This window comes from Oncorhynchus mykiss, chromosome 10, assembly GCF_057628025.1.
Source record: "Oncorhynchus mykiss isolate SJ-2025 chromosome 10, ASM5762802v1, whole genome shotgun sequence".
NCBI classification, from domain to species: Eukaryota; Metazoa; Chordata; class Actinopteri; order Salmoniformes; family Salmonidae; genus Oncorhynchus; species Oncorhynchus mykiss.
In genome coordinates this window covers 50,548,980-50,574,229 of record NC_143031.1, presented here as the reverse complement: position 1 = coordinate 50,574,229, position 25,250 = coordinate 50,548,980, and the positions used below count along the sequence as shown (strand labels likewise).

The 25,250-nt window shown below is 42.2% G+C and overlaps 1 protein-coding gene and 1 long non-coding RNA gene across 2 annotated transcripts in view; both read right to left on the bottom strand.

Moving 5' to 3' along the window:
• The window catches only part of LOC149980048 (uncharacterized), a 242,647-nt gene that overhangs the window by 9,450 nt on the left and 207,947 nt on the right, over positions 1-25,250 (bottom strand). The window lies entirely within an intron of this gene.
• Positions 2,379-25,250, bottom strand: part of LOC110534209 (calcium-binding protein 8) — an 84,284-nt gene continuing 61,412 nt past the window's right edge. Inside the window, exon 6 of the mRNA XM_036933321.2 lies at positions 2,379-3,052. Coding sequence (XP_036789216.2) covers positions 2,925-3,052 — 128 coding nt within the window. The 3' untranslated portion in view covers positions 2,379-2,924. The remainder of the gene's footprint in view (positions 3,053-25,250) is intronic.

Genomic DNA, 25,250 nt, shown 5'->3' with positions numbered 1-25,250 from the left:
ATCAGATTAAGGTTTACGATAATATTAAAGGTCGATTTTGGGCACAAATTACAGTCCAGCTCCGCAGCTCCTCAGAAATGGGGTGTGCCTTTGGCGGTTAATTTTGTAAATTTAATTGGAGAAAAATCAGTATACATACAAGAAGTATACAAACAGACAATAATAACATATGCTAGGGGGTACAACAAATGACAGATTATACAAAGACCTTAAAAGATGCACACATATAGATTGTTTTAACAACATTCTTATTAGAAGAATGTATAATGGTCTTAATGTATTGCCCGAATTCCTTATAGAAAACACAGAAGTGTGTTTTTTTATTAGTGAATTTACATTTATGAATATGAAATTTAGCAATTAGCACAATTAGATTTATAAGGTAAAATTGTTTTTCTTTATCTTTATTCTGTTTAAGGAAGCCGAGCAGCACATTCTCCCATAAAAAAGTCATCAAGAATATTAACAATTATAAATTTGTGAATATCTTTCCATAATTGTTTTACATGTAGACAATGCCAAAATAAAATGTGAAACTGTTTCTGGATGCTCACAAAAAGTACAATCAATGTTAAAATGTATTTTTTAAAGTTTCTTCAGGTAATGATTCGCAGGGTAATACTTATGGATCATTCTGAAAGAGACCTCTTTGACCTTGTTAACAAGCAAGTATTTGTGTGGTAATAACCAGACTTTTTTCCAACAGATATTAGTGACCAATGTATTCCAGTAACTTGTGACATAGGGGCCTTTGGCGGTTCATCAATGTGTCATTCTGGTCATGCGTGGACACGACTGACGAAGTTACTTCATTAGCTAAACTTGCCACTATTGGACGGGACTAACTAAACGGGATGAGGCATCTCCAGCTGTGAACTCTATAGCACGTAACTCCCACTTAGCAACTCTAAATCGCTTTGGCACAGTAGGAATCTTACTGATAACGTTGCATACAATGTTTGGGCATCTTTTTTTAAGAATGTGATATTGTGCTCCAAAGGGATAACATGAAGTAGCATGATGTAGGTAATTAAATAATCAAAATATATATATATTTTTGTTAGCCTAGTGCCCTCAAACTCAACTCTGGACCTCAAAGCCAGTTCCACTGCTTTTATTCATTGTTCCCCACTAATCAGGGACTGATGTATACCTGGCACACTAGGTGGGTAAAATTCATTATCAGGTAGAACAGAAAACTAGTCGGCTCCAGACCTTGTAGGGATAGAGTTGAATACCCCTGTCATAAGTATTTAGACATATCATGTTAAATAGGCCAAGATACTGGCAAGAGATACTGGCAAGAGATACTGTTGCATGTAGGTCCAGATTATTTATGGATTGATCGTATATAAATTAAATATCAAAACGTTTCTTTAACAACTCCAAAGCAATTGCATGTGGTGCAGGAACCACTGACTCGCTGCATTTTCTCTTTTCAAGGCACCCGCTGGTCCCTCAACTGGTTAGGACAGCTCATGAGGTCTCCTAAATATCTGTCAACAAGGTGGAACTCTAATGACGAAAGAGGCTTCATGCATAGCTTTTATTTTCACCCATAAGAGCAAGAGTAAAATGTATCTTCTTAGCACTACTCAGACGCTTTGTGAGTCTTATGGCCAGCAGTTTAAATGACATGAATCCGCTAGGTGGTAATGGTTCACCACTCCTACTCTGAGATGCTTCATGAATATTGGCCCTAGATTGGTACAGTAGGTGTAAAGAAAAAGCTCCACCAAGCCTTCAGGTCGGATAGGTGTTGGAGTTTGCACCATATGCTTTCAACCATCTAGTCCTATCAGATTTGTGAAGGGGAGTGAACGAGGGCAAAAGTGGAAAAACCCAAAAGCCTCCTGGAATGAAAAGCAATCTTAATCGGGCCTGGTCAAAGACATTTTAGACCACAACTGTGTTATCCGTGGTTCAAATTCCAAGCATGTGGGTGAAGTTCTCTCCATAGCCACCAGGCAGCAACCTTGACCAAACATAGACAGTCTAGCACACACACACAGCACACTGTCCTATGGACACGTAGAATGACACGACATATGGTAAATACTCTACATACATACAGTGCCTTTGAATATCCACAGTCACATTGCAGTGTATACAGACAGACAGACAAATAGACAGTCAACTATATTGTAAGAACATTGCGAGGGAGTGAATGTCAGGTGTACAGTAGAAGGTCAACTATTTTACTGAAGACTATGTTAGTCAGCAGAGCTAAAGCCTTGGTGTTTGCTCTGGGAGCCAACCCAAGTCTGTCCTTAAGATGCAAACCACCTCTGTCACAGTGTAAAAATAAATGTGTAGAATGTCCACAGCTGAGTGACTCTGTACAATCTAAATATAAGATAGTACAATAATTTTTTAAAAATGAACAGATTAACATGTTTATATACAGTTTAAAACATTAAACAGTAGTACAGTATCAGTATCCTCAGATATTGCCTTCCTGAAATAATATGAACTCCAGAACCAAAAGTTCAGGAATGGCTCAAAGCACCTGCTGCATATTGAATAGATTGCTGTTGATTAGAAAATATTTTAAATGGGAGATTAGAAAAGCAATCTTAATTTAAACGCCTGGCGTTCTCTGATACAGAAATGAAAGGAATAATCCCCACAAAATATAAAACGATTGCTTTGCATCCCTTCCAGTCTATCTATGTTAATCAAGTCCTCCTAGTGACTTGAAAAAAATGGCTTTTCGTTTTACGTTGTTGTCCATCAGGCCTTGCACCCTCTCGTCTGTTTACGGTATAAATCACAACAAACTTTATTTAAAAGAACATATAGTTGTCCTTCACAGATGTGTTTGGGTTCTGGCTGCTCTGTCTTCCTTTTTTTTTTCACTGCAGAGAGAGGAAGTGAGGTTATAATACTGTTCCGCCCACTCCCCAGGCTCACATTGTGATTGGCTACTCCATGCCATTCCGCAGCATCTGATTGGCCGCGATGAGCATGACGCTGATAATGAAGGCCATGGCGAAGGCACAGATCAGACTCTTCCTCACGCACGTCTGTCTATTCTTCTTCTTAGGATGGACTGAACGAAAGAGGAGAAGAGGACAGAAGAGGAGAGGACAGAAGAGAAAAAAAGAGAAGAAATAAGTATAAGAAAAGTCGTTTACTACATCGGAGGATAATGTGCCTCCCCTCGCCTAACATCACAATCTAATCAAATAAAGTTTATATCATTTTTGGGACCCTAAGCAAGATTTGGTTGTATACCTCATGGACAAAACATGTTAGTGGCCTATCTCTTGGCTGCGGACAGAGAAATGTGCAGCTTTAATTAAAGTTAATGTCCTGCAATTCTACATCTTTTTCCATGGGGCTTAGATAAAATGTTGCAGTTTAAAGCAATTATATTGCAATGATACATATTTTGCCATGGCATGGAGAGAAAATATTGCAGTTTTAAAGCGAATTTCCTGAAGTTCTACACATTTAGCCATAGGATGGGATATTTTGAATACTAATTTCTTGCAATTCTACACATTTTGCCATGACTTATGCCATGTTCATATGATATCTGAGTGAGAGTGACTAACAAAATCAATGGGGGCCCCCAGGAGGTCAGGGCCCCTGGGCACTTGCCTTGCGTGCCAGGTCAATAATCCAGCCATGACTGCTACAAGGTTTAGAAAGCTGGCTAGACTAATTTACCCAGCAATCTATAAAATATTAGCTGACATTGGCTAATTGAGTGACTGTCTTAACAAAAGGGAAACTGCTGATGCACTACCATATTTCAAAATTGCACGTTGTGTATTGTACTATCCTAATTAACAGTACGTCGAGACTGATGTTTGCTTGTCTAGAAATGGTACTTGACGAGACGATGTTGACGAGCAAATCAACTGCCTTTGCCCTTTGTTCTATTGCCGAACATGCAGTCACGAGAGAACAAACTGGATGAGCGCCGTTCGAGGCTGTCCTTTCAACAGGAACTGAAAACTAGAATATTCTGTTTCTCAGAGTCGTGGCTGAAAGAGGACATGGATAATATACATCTTGCTGGTTATTCAATCCGGATGGCAGACTCGGGTAAGACGAAGGGAGGAGGTTGTGTCTGTTTGTTAACAACAGCTGGTGCACAATCTCTAATGTTAAGGAAGTCTGAAGTTTTTGCTCGCTTGAGTTAGAATAGCTCATAATAAGCTGCAGACCATGCCATTTACCAGGAGAGTTTTCTTCAATATTTTTCGTAGCTGTCTATTTACCACCACAATCCGATGCTGGTACAAAGACCGCACTCAATGAGCTGTATAGGGACATAAGCAAACAGGAAAATGTACATCCAGAGGCGGTATTTCTCGTGGCTGGTGATTTTAATGCAGTGAAATGGAAATCCGTTCTACCTCAATTTTAACACTTGTGCAACTACAAAACTCTTTATCACCTTTACTCCCCACATAGAAACATATACAAGGCCCTCCCTCACCCTCCCTTTGGCAAATCAGACCATAACTATATCCTCCTGATTAGAAGCAAAAACTTAAACAGGAATTACCAGTGACACACTCAATACAGTAATGGTCCGGTGAAGTGGATGCTAAGCTACAGGACAGACAGATGCTAAGCTACAGGATATGTTCTCAACGTCAATAGTGAAGAGGCGACTCCGGGATGCTGGCCTTCTAGGCAGAGTTGCAAAGAAAAAGGCGTATTTCCTTTTGCAATTGTTAGCACAGCTGAAAACTGTTGTCCTGATTAAAGAAGCAATACAACTGGCTAGCTTTAGACTAGTTGAGTATCTGGAGTATCTGTATTTGTGGGTTCGATTACATGCTCAAAATTGCCAGAAACAAAGAACTTACTCCTGAAACCCACTGTTCCTAGGCCGTCATTGAAAATAAGAATTTGTTCTTAACTGACTTGCCTAATTAAATTAAGGTAAAATATTTATGATGTCCATCTGGTTTGATATCTATTTGCCATATATTTCAAACTGTGCTCTTTCAAAAAAGTTCTTAACCTACAGTGCCTTGCGAAAGTATTCGGCCCCCTTGAACTTTGCAACCTTTTGCCACATTTCAGGCTTCAAACATAAAGATATAAAACTGTATTTTTTTGTGAAGAATCAACAACAAGTGGGACACAATCATGAAGTGGAACAACATTTATTGGATATTTCAAACTTTTTTAACAAATCAAAAACTGAAAAATTGGGCGTGCAAAATTATTCAGCCCCTTTACTTTCAGTGCAGCAAACTCTCTCCAGAAGTTCAGTGAGGATCTCTGAATGATCCAATGTTGACCTAAATGACTAATGATGATAAATACAATCCACCTGTGTAATCAAGTATCCGTATAAATGCACCTGCACTGTGATAGTCTCAGAGGTCCGTCAAAAGGGCAGAGAGAATGAAGAACAAGGAACACACCAGGCAGGTCCGATATACTGTTGTGAAGAAGTTTAAAGCCGGATTTGGATACAAAAAGATTTCCCAAGCTTTAAACATCCCAAGGAGCACTGTGCAAGCGATAATATTGAAATGGAAGGAGTATCAGACCACTGCAAATCTACCAAGATCTGGCCGTCCCTCTAAACTTTCAGCTCATACAAGGAGAAGACTGATCAGAGATGCAGCCAAGAGGCCCATGATCACTCTGGATGAACTGCAGAGATCTACAGCTGAGGTGGGAGACTCTGTCCATAGGACAACAATCAGTAGTATATTGCACAAATCTGGACTTTATGGAAGAGTGGCAAGAAGAAAGCCATTTCTTAAAGATATCCATAAAAAGTGTTGTTTAAAGTTTGCCACAAGCCACCTGGGAGACACACCAAACATGTGGAAGAAAGTGCTCTGGTCAGATGAAACTAAAATTGACTTTTTGGCAACAATGTAAAACGTTATGTTTGGCGTAAAAGCAACACAGCTGAACACACCATCCCCACTGTCAAACATGGTGGTGGCAGCATCATGGTTTGGGCCTGCTTTTCTTCAGCAGGGACAGGGAAGATGGTTAAAATTGATGGGAAGATGGATGGAGCCAAATACAGGACCATTCTGGAAGAAAACCTGATGGAGTCTGCAAAAGACCTGAGACTGGGGCGGAGATTTGTCTTCCAACAAGACAATGATCCAAAACATAAAGCAAAATCTACAATGGAATGGTTCAAAAATAAGCATATCCAGGTGTTAGAATGGCCAAGTCAAAGTCCAGACCTGAATCCAATCGAGAATCTGTGGAAAGAACTGAAAACTGCTGTTCACAAATGCGCTCCATCCAACCTCACTGAGCTCGATCTGTTTTACAAGGAGGAATGGGAAAAAATGTCAGTCTCTCGATGTGCAAAACTGATAGAGACATACCCCAAGCGACTTACAGCTGTAATCGCAGCAAAAGGTGGCGCTACAAAGTATTAACTTAAGGGGGCTGAATAATTTTGCACGCCCAATTTTTCAGTTTTTTATTTGTTAAAAAAGTTTGAAATATCCAATAAATGTCATTCCACTTCATGATTGTGTCCCACTTGTTGTTGATTCTTCACAAAAAAATACAGTTTTATATCTTTATGTTTGAAGCCTGAAATGTGGCAAAAGGTCGCAAAGTTCAAGGGGGCCGAATACTTTCGCAAGGCACTGTATATATGTTTTACAGGCACAGTATGTTTTACTTTACTTATCTTGTTATTAGTCCCAACCTTCAGCTCCATTCAACCCCTCCCATCTATCTCTTTATTTTAGTTTTTTATTTCACCTTTATTTAAGCAGGTAGGCTAGTTGAGAACAAGTGCTTACTTGCAACTGCGACCTGGCCAAGATAAAGAATAGCAGTTCGACACATACAGCAACTCAGAGTTACACATGGAATAAACAAAACATACAGTAGAAACAATAAAATAAAACGTCTATATGCAGTGAGTGCAAATAAGGTAAGATAAGGGAGTTAAGGCAATAAATAGGCCATGGTGGCGAAGTAATTACAATATAGCAATTAAACACTGGAATGGTAGATGTGCAGAAGATGAATGTGCAAGTAGAGATACTGGGGTGCAAAGGAGCAAGATAAATAAATACAGTATGGGGATGAGATAGTTGGATGGGCTGTTTACAGATGGGCTATGTACAGGTGCAGTGATCTGTGAGCTGCTCTGACAGCTGGTGCTTAAGCTAGTGAGGGAGATATAAGTCTCCAGCTTCAGGGATTTCCAGTCATTGGCAGCAGAGAAATGGAAGGAAAGGCGGCCAAAGGAGGAATTGGCTTTGGGGGTGACCAGTGAGATATACCTACTGGAGCACGTGCCACGAGTGGGTGCTGCTATGGTGACCAGTGAGCTGAGATAAGGCGGGGCTTTACCTAGCAGAGACTTGTAGATGACCTGGAGTCAGTGGGTTTGGCAACGAGTATGAAGCGAGGGCCAGCCAACTGCGTACAGGTCGCAGTGGTGGGTAGTATATGGGGCTTTGGTGAAAAAAACGGATGGCACTGTGATAGACTGCATCTAATTTGTTCAGTAAAGTGTTGGAGGCAACTTTATAAATGACATCGAGGATCGGTAGGATGGTCAGTTTTACCAGGGTATGTTTGACAGCATGAGTGAAGGATGCTTTGTTGTGAAATAGGAAGCCGATTCTAGATTTAATTTTGGATTGGAGATGCTTAATGTGAGTCTGGAAAGAGAGTTTGCAGTCTAACTAGACACCTAGGTATTTGTAGTTATCCACATATTCTAAGTCAGAGCCGTCCAGAGTAGTGATACTGGACGGCCGGGCAGGTGCGGACAGCGAACGGTTGAAGAGCATGTATTTAGTTTTACTTGCATTTAAGAGCAGTTGGAGGCCACGGAAGGAGAGTTGTGTGGCATTGAAGCTCATCTGGAGGTTAGTTAAGACAGTGTCCAAAGAAGGGCCTGAAGTATACAGAATGGTGTCGTCTGCGTATAGGTGGATCAGAGAATCACCAGCAGCAAGAGCGACATCATTGATGTATACAGAGAAAAGAGTCGGCCTGAGAATTGAACCCTGTGGCACCCCCATAGAGACTGCCAGAGGTCCGGACAACATGTCCTCCGATTTGACACACTGAACTCTATCTGAGAAGTAGTTGGTGAACCAGGCAAGGCAATCATTTGAGAAACCAAGGCTATTGAGTCTGCCAATAAGAATGTGGTGATTGAGTCGAAAGCCTTGGCCAGTGTAACAGTATAACTTTAGACCTTCCCCTCGCCCATACCCGGGTGCGAACCAGGGACCCTCTGCACACATCAACAACAGTCACCCTCGAAGCATCGTTACCCATCGCTCCACAAAAGCCGCAGCAGCCCTTGCAGAGCAAGGGGAACTACTACTTCAAGGTCTCAGAGCAAGTGATGTCACCGATTGAAATGCTATTTAGCGCTGCACCACCGCTAACTGAGCTAGCCGTTTCACATCCGTTACACCAGGTCGATGAATATGGCTGCACAGTATTGTCTTTTATCGATGGCGGTTACAGTGCCTTGCGAAAGTATTCGGCCCCCTTGAACTTTGCGACCTTTTGCCACATTTCAGGCTTCAAACATAAAGATATAAAACTGTATTTTTTTGTGAAGAATCAACAACAAGTGGGACACAATCATGAAGTGGAACAACATTTATTGGATATTTCAAACTTTTTTAACAAATCAAAAACTGAAAAATTGGGCGTGCAAAATTATTCAGCCCCTTTACTTTCAGTGCAGCAAACTCTCTCCAGAAGTTCAGTGAGGATCTCTGAATGATCCAATGTTGACCTAAATGACTAATGATGATAAATACAATCCACCTGTGTGTAATCAAGTCTCCGTATAAATGCACCTGCACTGTGATAGTCTCAGAGGTCCGTTAAAAGCGCAGAGAGCATCATGAAGAACAAGGAACACACCTGGCAGGTCCGAGATACTGTTGTGAAGAAGTTTAAAGCCGGATTTGGATACAAAAAGATTTCCCAAGCTTTAAACATCCCAAGGAGCACTGTGCAAGCGATAATATTGAAATGGCAGGAGTATCAGACCACTGCAAATCTACCAAGACCTGGCCGTCCCTCTAAACTTTCAGCTCATACAAGGAGAAGACTGATCAGAGATGCAGCCAAGAGGCCCATGATCACTCTGGATGAACTGCAGAGATCTACAGCTGAGGTGGGAGACTCTGTCCATAGGACAACAATCAGTCGTATATTGCACAAATCTGGCCTTTATGGAAGAGTGGCAAGAAGAAAGCCATTTCTTAAAGATATCCATAAAAAGTGTTGTTTAAAGTTTGCCACAAGCCACCTGGGAGACCAAAATGGAACTTTTTGGCAACAATGCAAAACGTTATGTTTGGCGTAAAAGCAACACAGCTGAACACACCATCCCCACTGTCAAACATGGTGGTTGCAGCATCATGGTTTGGGCTTACTTTTCTTCAGCAGGGACAGGGAAGATGGTTAAAATTGATGGGAAGATGGATGGAGCCAAATACAGGACCATTCTGGAAGAAAACCTGATGGAGTCTGCAAAAGACCTGAGACTGGGATGGAGATTTGTCTTCCAACAAGACAATGATCCAAAACATAAAGCAAAATCTACAATGGAATGGTTCAAAAATAAACATATCCAGGTGTTAGAATGGCCAAGTCAAAGTCCAGACCTGAATCCAATCGAGAATCTGTGGAAAGAACTGAAAACTGCTGTTCACAAATGCTCTCCATCCAACCTCACTGAGCTCGAGCTGTTTTGCAAGGAGGAATGGGAAAAAATGTCAGTCTCTCGATGTGCAAAACTGATAGAGACATACCCCAAGCGACTTACAGCTGTAATCGCAGCAAAAGGTGGCGCTACAAAGTATTAACTTAAAGGGGGCTGAATAATTTTGCACGCCCAATTTTTCAGTTTTTGATTTGTTAAAAAAGTTTGAAATATCCAATAAATGTCGTTCCACTTCATGATTGTGTCCCACTTGTTGTTGATTCTTCACAAAAAAATACAGTTTTATATCTTTATGTTTGAAGCCTGAAATGTGGCAAAAGGTCGCAAAGTTCAAGGGGGCCGAATACTTTCGCAAGGCACTGTATGATTTCGTATAGGACCTTGAGCGTGGCTGAGGTGCACTCATGACCAGCTCTGAAACCAGATTGTATAGCGGAGAAGGTACGGTGAGATTCGAAATGGTCGGTAATCTGTTTGTTGACTTGGCTTTCAAAGACCTTAGAAAGGCATGGTAGGATAGATATAGGTCTGTAGCAGTTTGGGTCAAGAGTGTCCCCCCCATTTGAAGAGGGGGATGACCGCAGCTGCTTTCCAATCTTTGGGAATCTCAGACGACACAAAAGAGAGGTTGAATAGGCTAGTAATAGGGGTGGCAACAATTTCGGCAGATAATTTTAGAAAGAAAGGGTCCAGATTGTCTAGCCCGGCTGATTTGTAGGGGTCCAGATTTTGCAGCTCTTTCAGAACATCAGCTGAACGGATTTGGGAGAAGGAGAAATGGGGAAGGCTTGGGCGAGTTGCTGTGGGGGGTGCAGTGCTGTTGACCGGGGTAGGAGTAGCCAGGTGGAAAGCATGGCCAGCCGTAGAAAAATGCTTCTTGAAATTCTCAATTATGGTGGATTTATCAGTGGTGACAGTGTTTCCTATCTTCAGTGCAGTGGGCAGCTGGGAGGAGGTGTTCTTATTCTCCATGGACTTTACAGTGTCCCAGAACTTTTTTGAGTTAGTGTTGCAGGAAGCAAATTTCTGCTTGAAAAAGCTAGCCTTAGCTTTTCTAACTGCCTGTGTATAATGGTTTCTAGCTTCCCTGAACAGCTGCATATCACGGGGTCTGTTCGATGCTAATGCAGAACACCATAGGATGTTATTGTGTTTGTTAAGGGCAGTCAGGTCTGGGGAGAACCAAGGGCTATATCTGTTCCGGTTCTAAATTTCTTGAATGGGGCGTGTTTATTTAAGATGGTTAGGAAGGTATTTAAAAAAATATCCAGGCATCCTCTACTGACGGGATGAGATCAATATCCTTCCAGGATACCAGAGGGTGGTCTATAGCAGGCGGCAACGGTGAGAGACTTGTTTTTAGAGAGGTGGATTTTCAAAAGTAGAAGTTCAAATTGTTTGGGTATAGACCTGGATAGTAGGACAGAACTCTGCAGGCTATCTTTGCAGTAGATTTCAACACCGCCCCCTTTGGCAGTTCTATCTTGTCTGAAAATGTTGTAGTTTGTGATTAAAATTTCTGCATTTTTGGTGGTCTTCCTAAGCCAGGATTCAGACACAGCTAGAACATCCGGGTTGGCAGAGTGTGCTATAGAACAAACTTAGGGAGGAGGCTTCCAATGTTAACATGCATGAAACCAAGGCTATTACGGTTACAGAAGTCGTCAAAAGAGAGCGCCTGGGGAATAGGAGTGGAGCTAGGCACTGCAGGGCCTGGATTCACCTCTACATCGCCAGAGGAACAGAGGAGGAGTAAAATAAGGGTACGGCTAAAAGCAATAAGAATTGGTCGTCTAGAACGTCTGGAACAGAGAGTAAAAGGAGGTTTCTGGGGGCGATAAAATAGCATCAAGGTATAATGTACAGACAAAGGTATTGTAGGATGTGAATACAGTGGAGGTAAACCTAGGTATTGAGTGATGAAGAGAGAGATATTGTCTCTAGAAACATCATTGAAACCAGGAGATGTCATTGCATGTGTGAGTGGTGGAACTAATAGGTTGGATAAGGTATAGTGAGCAGGACTAGAGGCTCTACAGTGAAATAAGCAAATAAACACTAACCAGAACAGCAATGGACAACGCATATTGACATTAAGGAGAGGCATGCTTAGTCGAGTGATCAAAAGGGTCCAGTGAGTAGAGAGGTTGTTTGGGGGTCACGGCGATTTAGACAGCTAGCCAGGCCATCGGTAGCAAGCTAGCATAGGATGGAGGTCTGTTATTAGCCACCTCTTGCGTTCCGTCAGTAGATTAGTGGGGTTCCGTGTGGTAGAGGGGATTAATCCAAATCACACAACAACAAAAAAACAATAGATATAGTTATAGAGGCCCAAGAAGAAAAAAATTAAATAATAATAATAATAAAAATAAATAAATAAATAAATAGTCCGATTGTCTATTCAGATAGCAGCCGATAAGACAGCTAACGGTTAGCGGGCCGCAGATGGGCGTTCAGGTAACGTCGCGACGGAGGAGCCAGCCGGATAACTCCTTCGGGTAGATAACGTCGGCAGTCCAGTTGTGAAGGCCCGGTGGGACTCCGCGTAGGCAGTAAAACGGGTCCGGATAGGTGATTGTAGCCCAGGAGTGATTGATGGAACTCTTCAGCTTCAGCTGGAATAATTGATGTTTGCTCCGGAATCGACGAAAGCCGATAGTCACACGGATAGCAGCTAGCTAGCTGTGAGATGCAGGTATGAATGTCCATAGTTAGCGGTTGAAATCCAGGGACATGGAGAGAAAAATTGGTCCGGTATGTTCCGTTCCGAGCCGCGCTGCGCCGTACAAAACTGGCGATAGATTTTCGAGCTAAAGGATAGCTGATGACCACAAACCGTGGTTAGCTGAATACTAACGATTAGCCAGTAAAGAAGCTAACTAGCTTCTGATTAGCTTCTGGCTAGCTTCTGGCTAGCTTCTGGCTAGTTTCAGGCTAGCTTCTTGGAGGATTACAGATTTGAGGTAAATAATGCTTTTTTTATAAATATAAATGGGTGAGGCGGGTTGCAGGAGAGTGTTTTGGAGATGAGTTTTTGGAAAATTTAAAAAGGTATGTGAAATTTTTTTTAAATATATATATATATATATATATACGGGACACGACAAGACGAGGACAAAAGACGTCTGAACTGCTATGCCATCTTGGTGGTCATCCAAGCTATTTAAGAATTCTGTTCATTGGTTACAGTTCATCGTTCAACACCATAGTACCTTTCAAGCGCATTATTAAGCTTGAGGCCCTGGGTCTCAACCCCGCCCTTTGCAATTGGGTCGTGGACATCCTGACAGGCCGCCCCCAGGTGGTGAAGGTAGGAAACAACATCTCCACTTCGCTGATCCTCAACACTGGGGCCCCACAATGGTGCGTGCTCAGCCCCCTCCTGTACTCCTTGTTCACCCATGACTGTGTGGCCATGCACGCCTCCAACTCAATCCTCAAGTTTGCAAACGACACAACAGTAGTTGGCTTGATCACCAACAACGACGAGACAGCATATAGGGAGGAGGTGAGGGCACTCGGAGTGTGGTGTCAGGAAAATAACCTCTCACTCAACGTTAACAAAACAAAGGAGATGATCGTGGACTTCAGGTAACAGCAGAAGGAGCACCCCCCTATCCACATCGACGGGACAGTAGTGGAGAAGGTGGAAAGTTTTAAGTTCCTTGGCGTACACATCATGGACAAACTGAAATGGTCCACCCACACAGACAGTGTGGTGAAGAAGGCGCAACAGCACGTCTTCAACCTCTGGAGGCTGAAGAATTTTGGCTAGTCACCTAAAACCCTCACAAACTTTTCCTGCCGGGCTGCATCACCGCCGGGTAAGGCAACTGCACCGCCCATAACCGTAGGGCTCTCCAGAGGGTGGTACTGTCTGCACAATGCATCACTGGGGGAAAACTACCTGCCCTCCAGGACACCTACAGCACCTGATGTCACAGGAAGGCCAAAAAGTTAATCAAGGACAACAACCTCCCGAGCCACTGCCTGTTCACCTCACTACCATCCAGAAGGTGATGTCAGAACAGGTGCATCAAAGCTGGGACCGAGAGACGGAAAAATAGCTTCTATTTCAAGGCCATCAGACTGTTAAACAACCATCACTAACACAGTGAGGCTACTGCCTACATACAGACTTGAAATCATTGGTCTCTTTAATAAATGGATCACTAGTCACTTTAACAATGTTTACATATCTTTCATTACTCATCTCATATATTGTATTTTGTACCATCTATTGCATCTTGCCTATGCCCCTCGGTCATTGCTCATCCATATATTTATATGTATGTATTCTTATTCCATTCCTTTACTTAGATCGTGTGTATTAGGTAGTTGTTGTGGACTTGTTAGATTACTTGTTAGATATTGCTGCTCTGTCGGAACTAGAAGCACAAGCATTTCGCTACACTCACAATAACATTTGCTAACCACGTGTGTGTGACCAATACAATTTGATCCTTTCTATTCTCATTGTTCCTACAGATTATAAATTGAAAATAGATTTTTTTGCTAAAAGTATTATTATATTATTGATTTATTGACTATGACCTTTCAGATCGCCCAGTAATGTTATCTGCAGGGTTTGTTCCAGGTAAATATTGCAATTCTTCAGCCATTCCTTGACCTGTGACCAAAAACAAGCTACAAATGGACGGTACCAAAATAAATTATCTAATGATTCTGCCTCTTTGCAGCAAAATCTTAAGAGCTGAGAAGGTTGTATCTGTATAATAATTTTCTTTGAAAAATTCTAAGTTTTGAATCAGGTGTCGTTTTACGTATCAGTTCATAAACCATGTGCCATGGAATCGGTACGTCAAAAATCTATTCCCAACTATTTTGCAATCTATATGGCATGGCTATCAAACATTTTTTTGTCCTTAAATGAAACTCTAAACTTGGTGATTACATTTTTTTTTTTACATGTACTCGATACTCTTGGTTCCCCTTTACGTCTGAATGAACATTTCACGAAGCCTTGATCAATAAAAATATATTCAAAATAGCTTTCATCAAAACTCTTGCGTTCATTGGCTCTCAACGTTTTTTTGCAAGTGTGTTGTTTTATTTTTCATTCAGAATGAAATATCACAGAGGACCAGGTAAGTGTTACAACAGTCAAACGACAATCAATAGATTGTATGCAAACCTCTCCTTTCTTTTTAGTACGCATTTACCATATGTACTTGAAATGATGTTGTGATTTTTTTTCCATTAAAGCTATTGAAATTGTGTAATTATTCCAGTGTCTCAAAATATCAAATCAAATCGTATTTGTCACGTGCCAAATACAAGAGGTGTATAAACCTTACAGTGAAATGCTTACTTACAAGCCCTTAACCAACAATGCTTTAAGAAGGTTAAAGAAAAATAAGTGTTCAGTAAAAAAGAGATAAGTAAAAAAATAAAATAAATAAAAGTAACAAATAATTAAACAGCAGCAGTAAAATAACAATAGTGAGGCTATATACAGGGTGTACCGGTACAGAGTCAATGTGCGGGGGCACCGGTCAGTCAGGGTAATTGAGTCCCATTAATCTTTTTATGAAATCGAGCACATTGATAGATATTAAGTCAACTTTGAATAAGACCGTAATTGAAACTGTACAGTCTCATTGGAGGCTACCTGCGCTGGAGGACATCAATAAGATGGTACTGGCAGGCTTAAGTAATACATTAATGTAAAATCAATTGCACTAAGTTGTTGTCTCTTTTGTTTGCTGTCACCGTTGACCATAAGGTGTAAAAAACTAAATTTGTAACTAGTAGTTTTCGGTAGTAGTTTCTTAAGAGGGCTTTTACTTTTTCTGGAGTAAATTAAACTTCAAGTAAAAGTAATTTTACTTATGTACAGATTTTCAGTGCTCTACCCACCTATGCAAATTATAAATAGTCTAACTATAAAATGTGGGCGAGCATCCACACTGGAGGAAAGTTCATTGTTCTACATCTGTCAATCAACTTATGACCCAAATCAGCTCATCAACTCAGCCAGGGAAACAAACAGTAGTCTATTATCGCTTTTCACAACTTTCATTATCTGACAAAATGTAGCTTATATAATCAAATATCAAGGGGCCGATTGCAATCATCGATGGCACTATCTCCAGCTGATGTCTCGGTAAACCACCAATATGCTCTAAATTCACCTGCACAGCTGATCTCAATTGCAACTGTTATTGGTCACCTCATTACCACTACCTAAAATATGATTTCGGTGTTACCTTAGTCAAAGATCCGTATATAATGACGAGATGCTCATGTCTTCGCCCTAACAATGCGAGTTGTTGTCCCTAAGGCAGGAAATGAAGGCAGACAACAAGGTTAGGTGTGCATATTAAGTCCATAAAAACGCATTGGGCGTATTCTGGACAGATTTTGGTGAGAATGAGCCCTCCCGCTTCATAGTCTTTCAAGATACACTATAGACAGTGCATTGAGAAAGAATTCAGCCGTATTCTAAAATAGATTAAATTGTTTTTTCCCCATCAATCTACACATTACATACTGACAAAAAAATAAATGTCACTCCATTTTGACAGCTCATTCATAGTCTTATGATACACTTTACACTTCTATGTCGTAGCCTAGTGAGGACCTATCAATCTTGTGTTATTAAGCTAGAGTGTATATCAAAGGAGGGTTGTTGATGTGTAGGGCTGCATTTCAGATTTTTTACATTTTAATGTTGTGGTAAAGGGACTTAGGCCTTGCATTTTAGAGAGCGAGAATATTATTTGATAGCGAGCCTGATCCCAATGACTCGACTGTCCCCGCATTGAGAAAATGAAATCTGCTTATCTTTAAGGAATCACGAGACTCATTTGAATTACCTGATGCAAAAGGGAAAATTCTCTGTGAGAAAAGAGTGATCATGTTAAGATCCGACATCCGACCATCAACAGGCGGGCACCTCAGGGGTGTGTGCTTAGTCCCCTCCTGTACTCCCTGTTAACCCACGCGTGGTCGTGCACTACTCTAACACCATAGTTAAGTTTGCTTACGATGATGAGGCAGCCTGTAGGGAGAAGGTTAGAGACCTGGCAGTGTGCTTCAAGTTCCTCGGTGTCCACATCACTAAGGAATTAACATGGTCCACACACACCCACACGGTTGTGAAGAGGGCACGACAGGGACTCTTTCCCCTGGCATGGGCCCTCATATCCTCAAAACGTTCAACGGCTTCAACATGGAGAGCATCTTGACTTGCTGCATCACAGCTTGGTATGGCATCTGCAAGGCACACAACCGCAAGGCACTACAGAGGGTGATGAGTACTGCCCAGTACATCACTAGGGCTGCGCTCCCTGCCATCCCGGGCCTCTATACAAGGCAGTGCCAGAGGAAGGCCCAATTTTTTTTAAAGACTCCAGTCACCCAAGCCATAGACCTATCTCTGCTACCACGTGGCAACGGTACCAGTTTACCAAGTCTGGAACCAACAGGACCCTGAACAGCTTCTACCCCCAAGCCATATGACTGCTAAACAAGACAGCTAAAAATCTAATCAAATGGCTTCCCTCACTACCTGCATTGACACTTTTTTGCACTAATTATCTTGCACTGTCTCTATGCATTCACACTGGACTCACACACACACACACTCATACATACTTACACTGACATCCCAACACACACATCTACTTTTTGTTGCACTGACTCTCCTTCACTGACTCTATGCACACACTGAAATCTGCCCACACATACAGTGCCTTGTGAAAGTATTCGGCCCCCTTGAACTTTGCGACCTTTTGCCACATTTCAGGCTTCAAACATAAAGATATAAAACTGTATTTTTTTGTGAAGAATCAACAACAAGTGGGACACAATCATGAAGTGGAACGACATTTATTGGATATTTCAAACTTTTTTAACAAATCAAAAACTGAAAAATTGGGCGTGGATGGGGAAGGATGGGAAGGATTGGGAAGGATGGGCTCGTGGTAATGGCTGGAGTGGAATAAGTGGAATGGTATCAAATACATCCTATGTGTTTGATGCCATTCCATTCGCACTGTTCCAGCCATTATTATGAACTGTCCTCCCCTCAACAGCCTCAACTGATATGTACACTGCCTTCAGAAAGTATTCATAGCCCTTGACTTATTCCACATTTGTTGTGTTACAACCTGAATTCAAAATGGATTAAAAATATTTTTTTCTCAAAATACCCCATGATGACAGTGATTTTTTTGTTTTGAAAATGAAATACTGACATATTTACATAAGTATTCACACCCCTGAGTCAATACACGTTAAAATCAAATTGGCAGCGATTACAGCTGTGAGTCATTCTGGCTAAGGGCTTTGCACACCTGGATTGTACAATATTTGCACATTATTCTTTTAAAAATGATTCAACCTCTGTCAAGTTGGTTGTTGATCATTGCTAGACTGCCATTTTCATAAGCAACTCCAGTCTAGATTTGGCTTTGTGTTTTAGGTTATTGTCCTGCTGAATGGTGAATTGAATCTATCACCCAGTGTCTGGTGATAGACTGAACCTGATTTTCCTCTAGGATATTGCCTGTACTTAGCTCTATACAGTTTATTTTTTTTATCCTAAAACACTTATAGTCCTTCCCGATTACATGCATACCCATAAGATGATGCAGCCACCACCATGCTTGAAAATATAAAGAGTGGTACTCAGTAATGTATTTAGTTGGATTCTCCCCAAACATAACGCTTTCTACCTCTTCAAACAGTGTCTTAAATAATTATCTTCCTCACCATGACCAACCCCACACCCCCAAAAAATATACAACACAAAACCTGAACCAGAACTTCTCCCCCCCCCCAGCTCTGACTCTACTGACAACTACTTTATTGAGGAAAAATGTACTTGCTATGCCTGTGATATGTGGTTGTCCCATCTAGCTATCTTAAAACTTGTTAGGGCTAGTGTCCTTTTTTCTCAATTTCCGCCTGACTGACGTGCCTAAAGTAAACTGCCTGTTGCTCAGGCCCTGAAGCCAGGATATGCATATAATTGGTTCCATTGGAAAGAAAACACTTTGACGTTTGTGGAAATGTTAAAATAATGTAGGGGACTATAACACAATAGATATTGTTGGGGAAAATCCAAAGAAAAACCAACCGGAATTTGTTTTTTTTTGAGAGCCCATGCTCTTACAATGGAAAGTACAGGGAAATAATAAAATCTATCTCCCAGCATGCAATTTCCATGGCTTCCTCAGTGTGTCAGCACTCTGTGTTCAAGGTTTCAGACTTGTTTCTTCCAAAACTAATGAGAAAGAACAGTTTTAGTACAAGAACAAAGTCTTGGAAATTCGTTTTTGGGCGCACGATGAAGACTAGATGCACCTGCTAATATCGGTTTTCTATTGAACATACTTCTTTCCGTATGAAATATTATAGTTTGATTACATTTTAGGCTATCCGAGGAGTCAATAGAAATTTATTTTTGACTTGTTTTAAAGTTTAGCGGTAGATTTTTGGATTCCTTTCTCTGCATGTGGATTACTCAAAAAGAAGACGCCAACTAAACTGACTTTTTGGGATATAAAGAAGGATTTTATCTAACAAAACGACACTACATGTTATAGCTGGGACCCATTGGATGACAAATCAGAGGATAATTTTCAAAAAGTAAGTGAATCTTTAATCGCTATTTATGAATTTATGAAACTTGTGCCGGTGGAAAAATATTTTGATGTTGGGCGATGTCCTCCTACTGTATATCGGACAGTGCAGTTAGATTAACAATAATTTAAGCTTTCAACTGATATAAGACACTTGTATCTACCTAAATGTTTAATATCCATAATTGTTATGATTATTTATTTGAATTGCGCGCCCTCCAGTTTCACCGGAAGTTGTCCCGCTAGCGGGACGCCTAGCACTAAGAAGTTTGTAAGAAGAATGCTCTAACTGTAAGTCGCTCTGGATAAGAGCATCTGCTAAATGACAACATTTTTCAATGTAAATGTATTCAGGACATACAGTGCATTCTGAAACTATTCAGACACCTTCCCCTTTTTCACATGTTACGTTACAGCCTTATTCTGAAACGGATTACATTATTTTACACAATACCCCAATATTGACAAAGCGAAAACAGGTATTTAGATTTTTTAGCTAATTTAAAAACAGAAATGCCTTATTTACATAAGTATTCAGACCCTTTACTTTGAGACTCAAAACTGAGCTTAGGTGGATCTTGTTTCCATTGATCATCCTTGAGATGTTTCTACAACTGTGGTAAATTCAATTGATTGGACATGATTTGGAAAGGCACACACCTGTTTATTTTTGGTCCCACAGTTGACAGTGCAAAAAACAAGCAATGGGGTTACAGGATTGTGTCGAGGCACAGATCTGGGGAAGGGTACCAAAAAGATTATGCACTATTGAAGGTCCCTAAAAAAGTCCCCTCCCTCATTCTTAAATGGAAGAAGGGCCTTGGACAGGGAGGTGACCAAGAACTCAATGGTCACTCTGACAGAGCTCCAGAGTTCCTCTGTGGAGATGGGAGAACCTTCCAGAAGGACAACCATCTGCAGCACTCCACCAATAAGGCCTTTATGGTAGAGTGGCCAGACAAAAGCCACTCCTCATTAAAAGACACATGACAGCCTGCTTGGAGTTTGCCAAAAGGCACATAAAGGACTCCCAGACCATGAGAAACAAGATTATCTGGTTTGATGAAACCAAGATTGAACTCTTTGGCCTGAATGCCAAGTGTCACGGTGAAGCATGGTTGTGGCAGCATCATGCTGTGGGGATGTTTTTCAGCGGTAGTAACTGGGAGACCAGTCAGGATCGAGAAAAAGATTAACAGAGCAAAGTACAGAGAAATCCTTGATGAAAACCTGCTCCAGAGTGCTCAGGACCTCAGACCGGTGCAAAGGTTCACATTCCAACAGGACAAGGACTCTAAGCACACAGCCTAGACAACACAGGAGTGGCTTGGGGAGAAGTCTCTGAATGTCCTTGAGAGGCCCGGCAGAGCCCGGACTTGAACCCGATAGAACTTCTCTGGAGAGACCTTAAAATAGCTGTGAACCGACACTCCCCATCCAACCTGACAAAGCTTGAGAGGATCTGCAGAGAATAATGGGAGAAACTCCCCAAATACAGGTGTGCCAAGCTTGTAGCGTCATACCCAATAAGACTCAAGGCTGTAATCCTAAATATAGTGTTTGAATGCTTATGCAAATGTTATATTTCAGTTGCTGTTTTGCAAAAATGTGCAAAAAAAGAATAAGTTTTTGCTTTGTCATCATGTTATGAGATGAGATGTATTATTATTTTTAAATCCATTTTAGAATGAGGCTGTAACGTAACAAAATGTGGAAAAAGTCAAGGGGTCTGAATACTTTCCGAATGCACTGTAAGAGTGAAATTGCAAAAAATTGTATTCTGAATTATATAAAGGATGTATTCAAGGTCCAATAAATTGTTCCCTTTGTAAAGCATGGCGAACAATGCAGGCTCCGATGTTAAGTGGATTTTCAGAGAAGGGACAGGCCATAGTAACAAACAATAATCTGATTGGCAGAGAAGTCCTGTTTTTATTCACCAGGACAGGCTAAGATCAAGTTAAACTACAAGGTAGCAGGTTTGCTTCAGAGCATTCAGGCTCTTTCAAGCTCTCTTTCTGGAGCCAGAAAGTCTGAGTTTGCACAAGTTCTGGTTTGACAGATCTCGCTAAGTCACTAATCCAGCTTTCTGGGATACCCCTCTGGATGGACATCTAAAATATCACCTGGCCCAAAAATAATATAAAAAGCTTGAAGAAATTGAAGAGGCAATAAACCAAGTCTCATTTTGGGAACTATGGGGAAAACGTAATGCCTCACATAACAAGAAAAACACTCCCGTGCAAAATGGCAACACCTGGAAAAACTACTTAGAAAAAGTGTATGAAAATTCAGAATACCAGAAATTAACTGAGACAAATTAGTTTATGAATTACAAAATTTAGAAACAACAATTACAGACCAACAAAATCCATTGGATATACCAATCACTATAACTGAGCTGAAACAGATAATCAAATCCCTGAAGTGCGGTAAAGCCTGTGGGCCAGACAGTATCTGCAATGATATGCTAAATAAAAGCAGCCCTAAGCTGCAGGAAGCCATACGCTCCAACCTAGTGCTGAATGTAGGATACTTTCCAGAAATATGAAATAAAGGCATAGTAACACCCATATTCAAAAGTAGAGACAAATTCGATCATAATAATTAACATGGTTTTCTACAGCATAATTAATAGGAGGATACAGACCTTCCTTAACAAAAACAGTGTTTTAAGTCCTTGTCAAATTGTCTTCCTACCAAAACAAAGAACCTCTGATCACATCTACACTCTCCACACCCTTATATTTGGGGAGGGTCTGAGAGGAGATTTTAAAGGGAAGCGCAATAGAGGAGATAAGAGGATGTGAGAAACATGGAAAGAGCGAAGAGGATAAGGGAGGGAGAGAAGAAACAACTAGAATTGGAAGCTTAACCAGAGGTTACCATCTTCCTACCCATCCTGCACTCTCCCTCAACCCGACATCCCCTCCTGCTCTCTCCCTGAACCCATCTCCTCCTGCTCTCTCTCTCACTCACTCACTCAATCCTTCCTATCCTCTCTCCTGCCTGCCCCCTCCCTCCCTAGCAGTTGAATGACCAAAGCATCACCCATAATATTTAGAAGAATTTAAGACATTTTACCTTTATCATCTCTAACTATCAGGGAGCCTGAAAGAACAGGCTGCGTGTGCTGGGAGCTTATATTCATGAGCTCACCTTGACTGACAGCTCTTTGAAACGCCCTTGTGGTCGTTGCCAAGTAACAATGGGCACCATGTCATTGATGACAAGGTGAACAATGGACCACGTCCTTCCGAGCCTAAATAGTATGCCTCAACCCATATTCACTGCAAAATGCTCTCATGGTCAACAAAGGTGACGGTTGGATATCTGACAGGAAGCAGCAATACACAATTGCATTTCTATGGTTTTGGTTTTGTAACTAATCACAGAATACAGTTCACTGATACACTTCGTCACAAGAATTAGTAAAGCCTCTTAGTCACCTTAGAAGCATAGACATAAGGGAATGTACATTCAAACAGCATACAATAAGTGTACTGGACAATTTATTGGTGCCTCTGCATTAGTATTATAAATGACTATGTTCAGAATTGTATCTATTGATCAGAAATGTATTGATAATTTACAATGGGCCAGCAGAGCCGAAATAATAATCATGAGAAAAGGTGAGAAATCATTTGACTTAAACAAAAAATATTAAAGCCATAAGCCTAATAGGCACCCGGCCACACAACTTGGGGCGGGGGACTCATTGATTCGCACAATTAATAACTCATCTCACGTCTGTATGCTTGAAAAAAAAACTATACAAAGAACCAAAAGTGAATTACTTAGGCTTAGGAAATGAAACCAACTACAGAGATATATGGGGTGCGGGAGAGAATAAGAGAGTGACAAAGAGGTCATGAGCAGATAAGCTCCTGCATTTTTCAGCATGTTCTTAAAAATAAGGTAGATTTAGAGTTCGATAAACTTAGATTTTTTTGGCAAGGACATATAAAGGATATCACCCTCCACAACATAACCTTCACTCAAAATCAAAACTACAAACCTGCAACCTGATTTTGGACAGAATTACCTGGAAGGTGTGGTAAACCGTGGGGTGTTGGGTTGAGCGTGCAGAGATGAATACAGAGCCCGGGAGGTTTAAGTCAGCAAACACAACTTTACAAGGCCATAAAATAAACATAAAAGAAAATCACGAAGGTTTGGCTTGGTCCTTCTTCTCAGCTTTGGCGCTGTGTCGGTCTCTCCCGGTCCTCTCCCGTGGTGTGCCACAGTGCTCCTTTTATGTGGCCTCCACGGCTGGTTGGCACTTTCCTCTAATTACCATCCATGTCGGGGTGGCCAGCTCGTGTACTCCCAGCAGATGGAGCCAATGTCGCAGCACGTACCTCCCCTCTATTACCGCTCCCCGGGGTAGACATGCCTCCTGGTTCGGGGGACCGGCCATTCCCTAATGGCAGAGGTTTTTTCTCTTGGGGCTTCACATTTCCCCGCCCGATCTGATACTCCACCTCGGTGTAGCCCAGCTTGCACTTGTGGGGGTTCGCGGTCAGGCCAGGATCCCTTAGTGCATCCACCACTGGCTGTAACCTACAGAGATGGGACTCCCAACTGTCACTGTGCACAATAATGTCATTCAAGTAAGCAGCTGTGTACTCACTGTGTGGCCGCTGGACACGGTCTATGAGTTGCTGAAAACTCGCTGGTGCCCCGTGGAGGCCGAAAGGAAGAACCCGGTAGTGGTATAGCCCCCCTGGGGTGGAGAAGGCCATCTTCTCCCGGGAGGCCGCTGCCAGCGGCACCTGCCAGTACCACTTTGTCAGGTCCAAGGTGCTGACATATCTCGCCATCCCCAAGCAGTTGATCAGTTCGTCCACCCGGGGAATGGGGTAGGCGTCGGACTTACTGACCTCGTTCAGGCCCCGAAAGTCATTGCAGAAGCGGACGGTTTTGTCAGGTTTCGGCACCAACACTATAGGGCAAGACCACTCACTGTGGGACTCCTCCAGTACCCCCATCTCTAGCACTGTCATCACCTCCCGCTGGACCGCCACAGTCCGAGCTTCTGGTATCCGGTATGGCCATTTACACACATTCTCCCGGACGCGTGGATATGATGTTCCACGAAATCCATGTGCCCCGGCACCTCTGAGAACACGGCTGTATTCTGCTGGTCCAACTCTGAGCTCTTGTCATTGGGTCGGGCTGTGGTCTTCCCCCATTGCAACTTCGACAGGGGGCGGGCTCTGCTGTGGCCGGGTCCACGTGGCGCACAGCGCCTCTCGTGTGTGCCATTTCTTCAGCAAGTTCACATGGTAAAGCTAGAGGGGTTTTCTCAACCCCGGTTGGAGGACCTTGTAATTGACATCGCTTACCCTCTCTACAATGTCGTAGGGCCCATGCCACATAGTCAGGAATTTACTCTCCGTTGTAGGGACCAACACCAAGACCTTCTCACCTGGGTGGAACTATCGTGATTGGGTCCCCCGGTTGTAGACACGCTCCTGGGCGTGTTGCGCCTGAGCCATGTACTCTCTCACCACTGGCAAAATCGCCATCATCCTCTCCCTCATCTCCTCCTCATGTTCTACTACGCTGTGATGGGGGAGGGAGGGAGGGAGGCTACTCCTCCCAGACCTCCTTGGCTGGATCCAGCAGTTTGCGGGGCCGACGGCCATACAGGAGCTCAAAGGGGGAGAACCCAGTGGGCGCTTGGGGTACCTCGCGAAATGAGAACATCAGGTGGGCTAGCAGCTGGTCCCAGTTCCTCCCGCCTCTCTCAATGTCCTTCTTCAGCATCTGCTTTAGGGTCTTATTAAAGCGTTCAACTAGCCCGTCCGTTTGTGGATGGTACACACTAGTCCTCACCTGTTTGATTTGTAGTAGATTGCAGACATCTTTCATCACATGAGACATGAATGCGGTGCCCTGGTCCATCAGGATTTCCCGTGGGATACCCACCTGGCTGAATAAATGGAAGAGCTTCCGTGCGA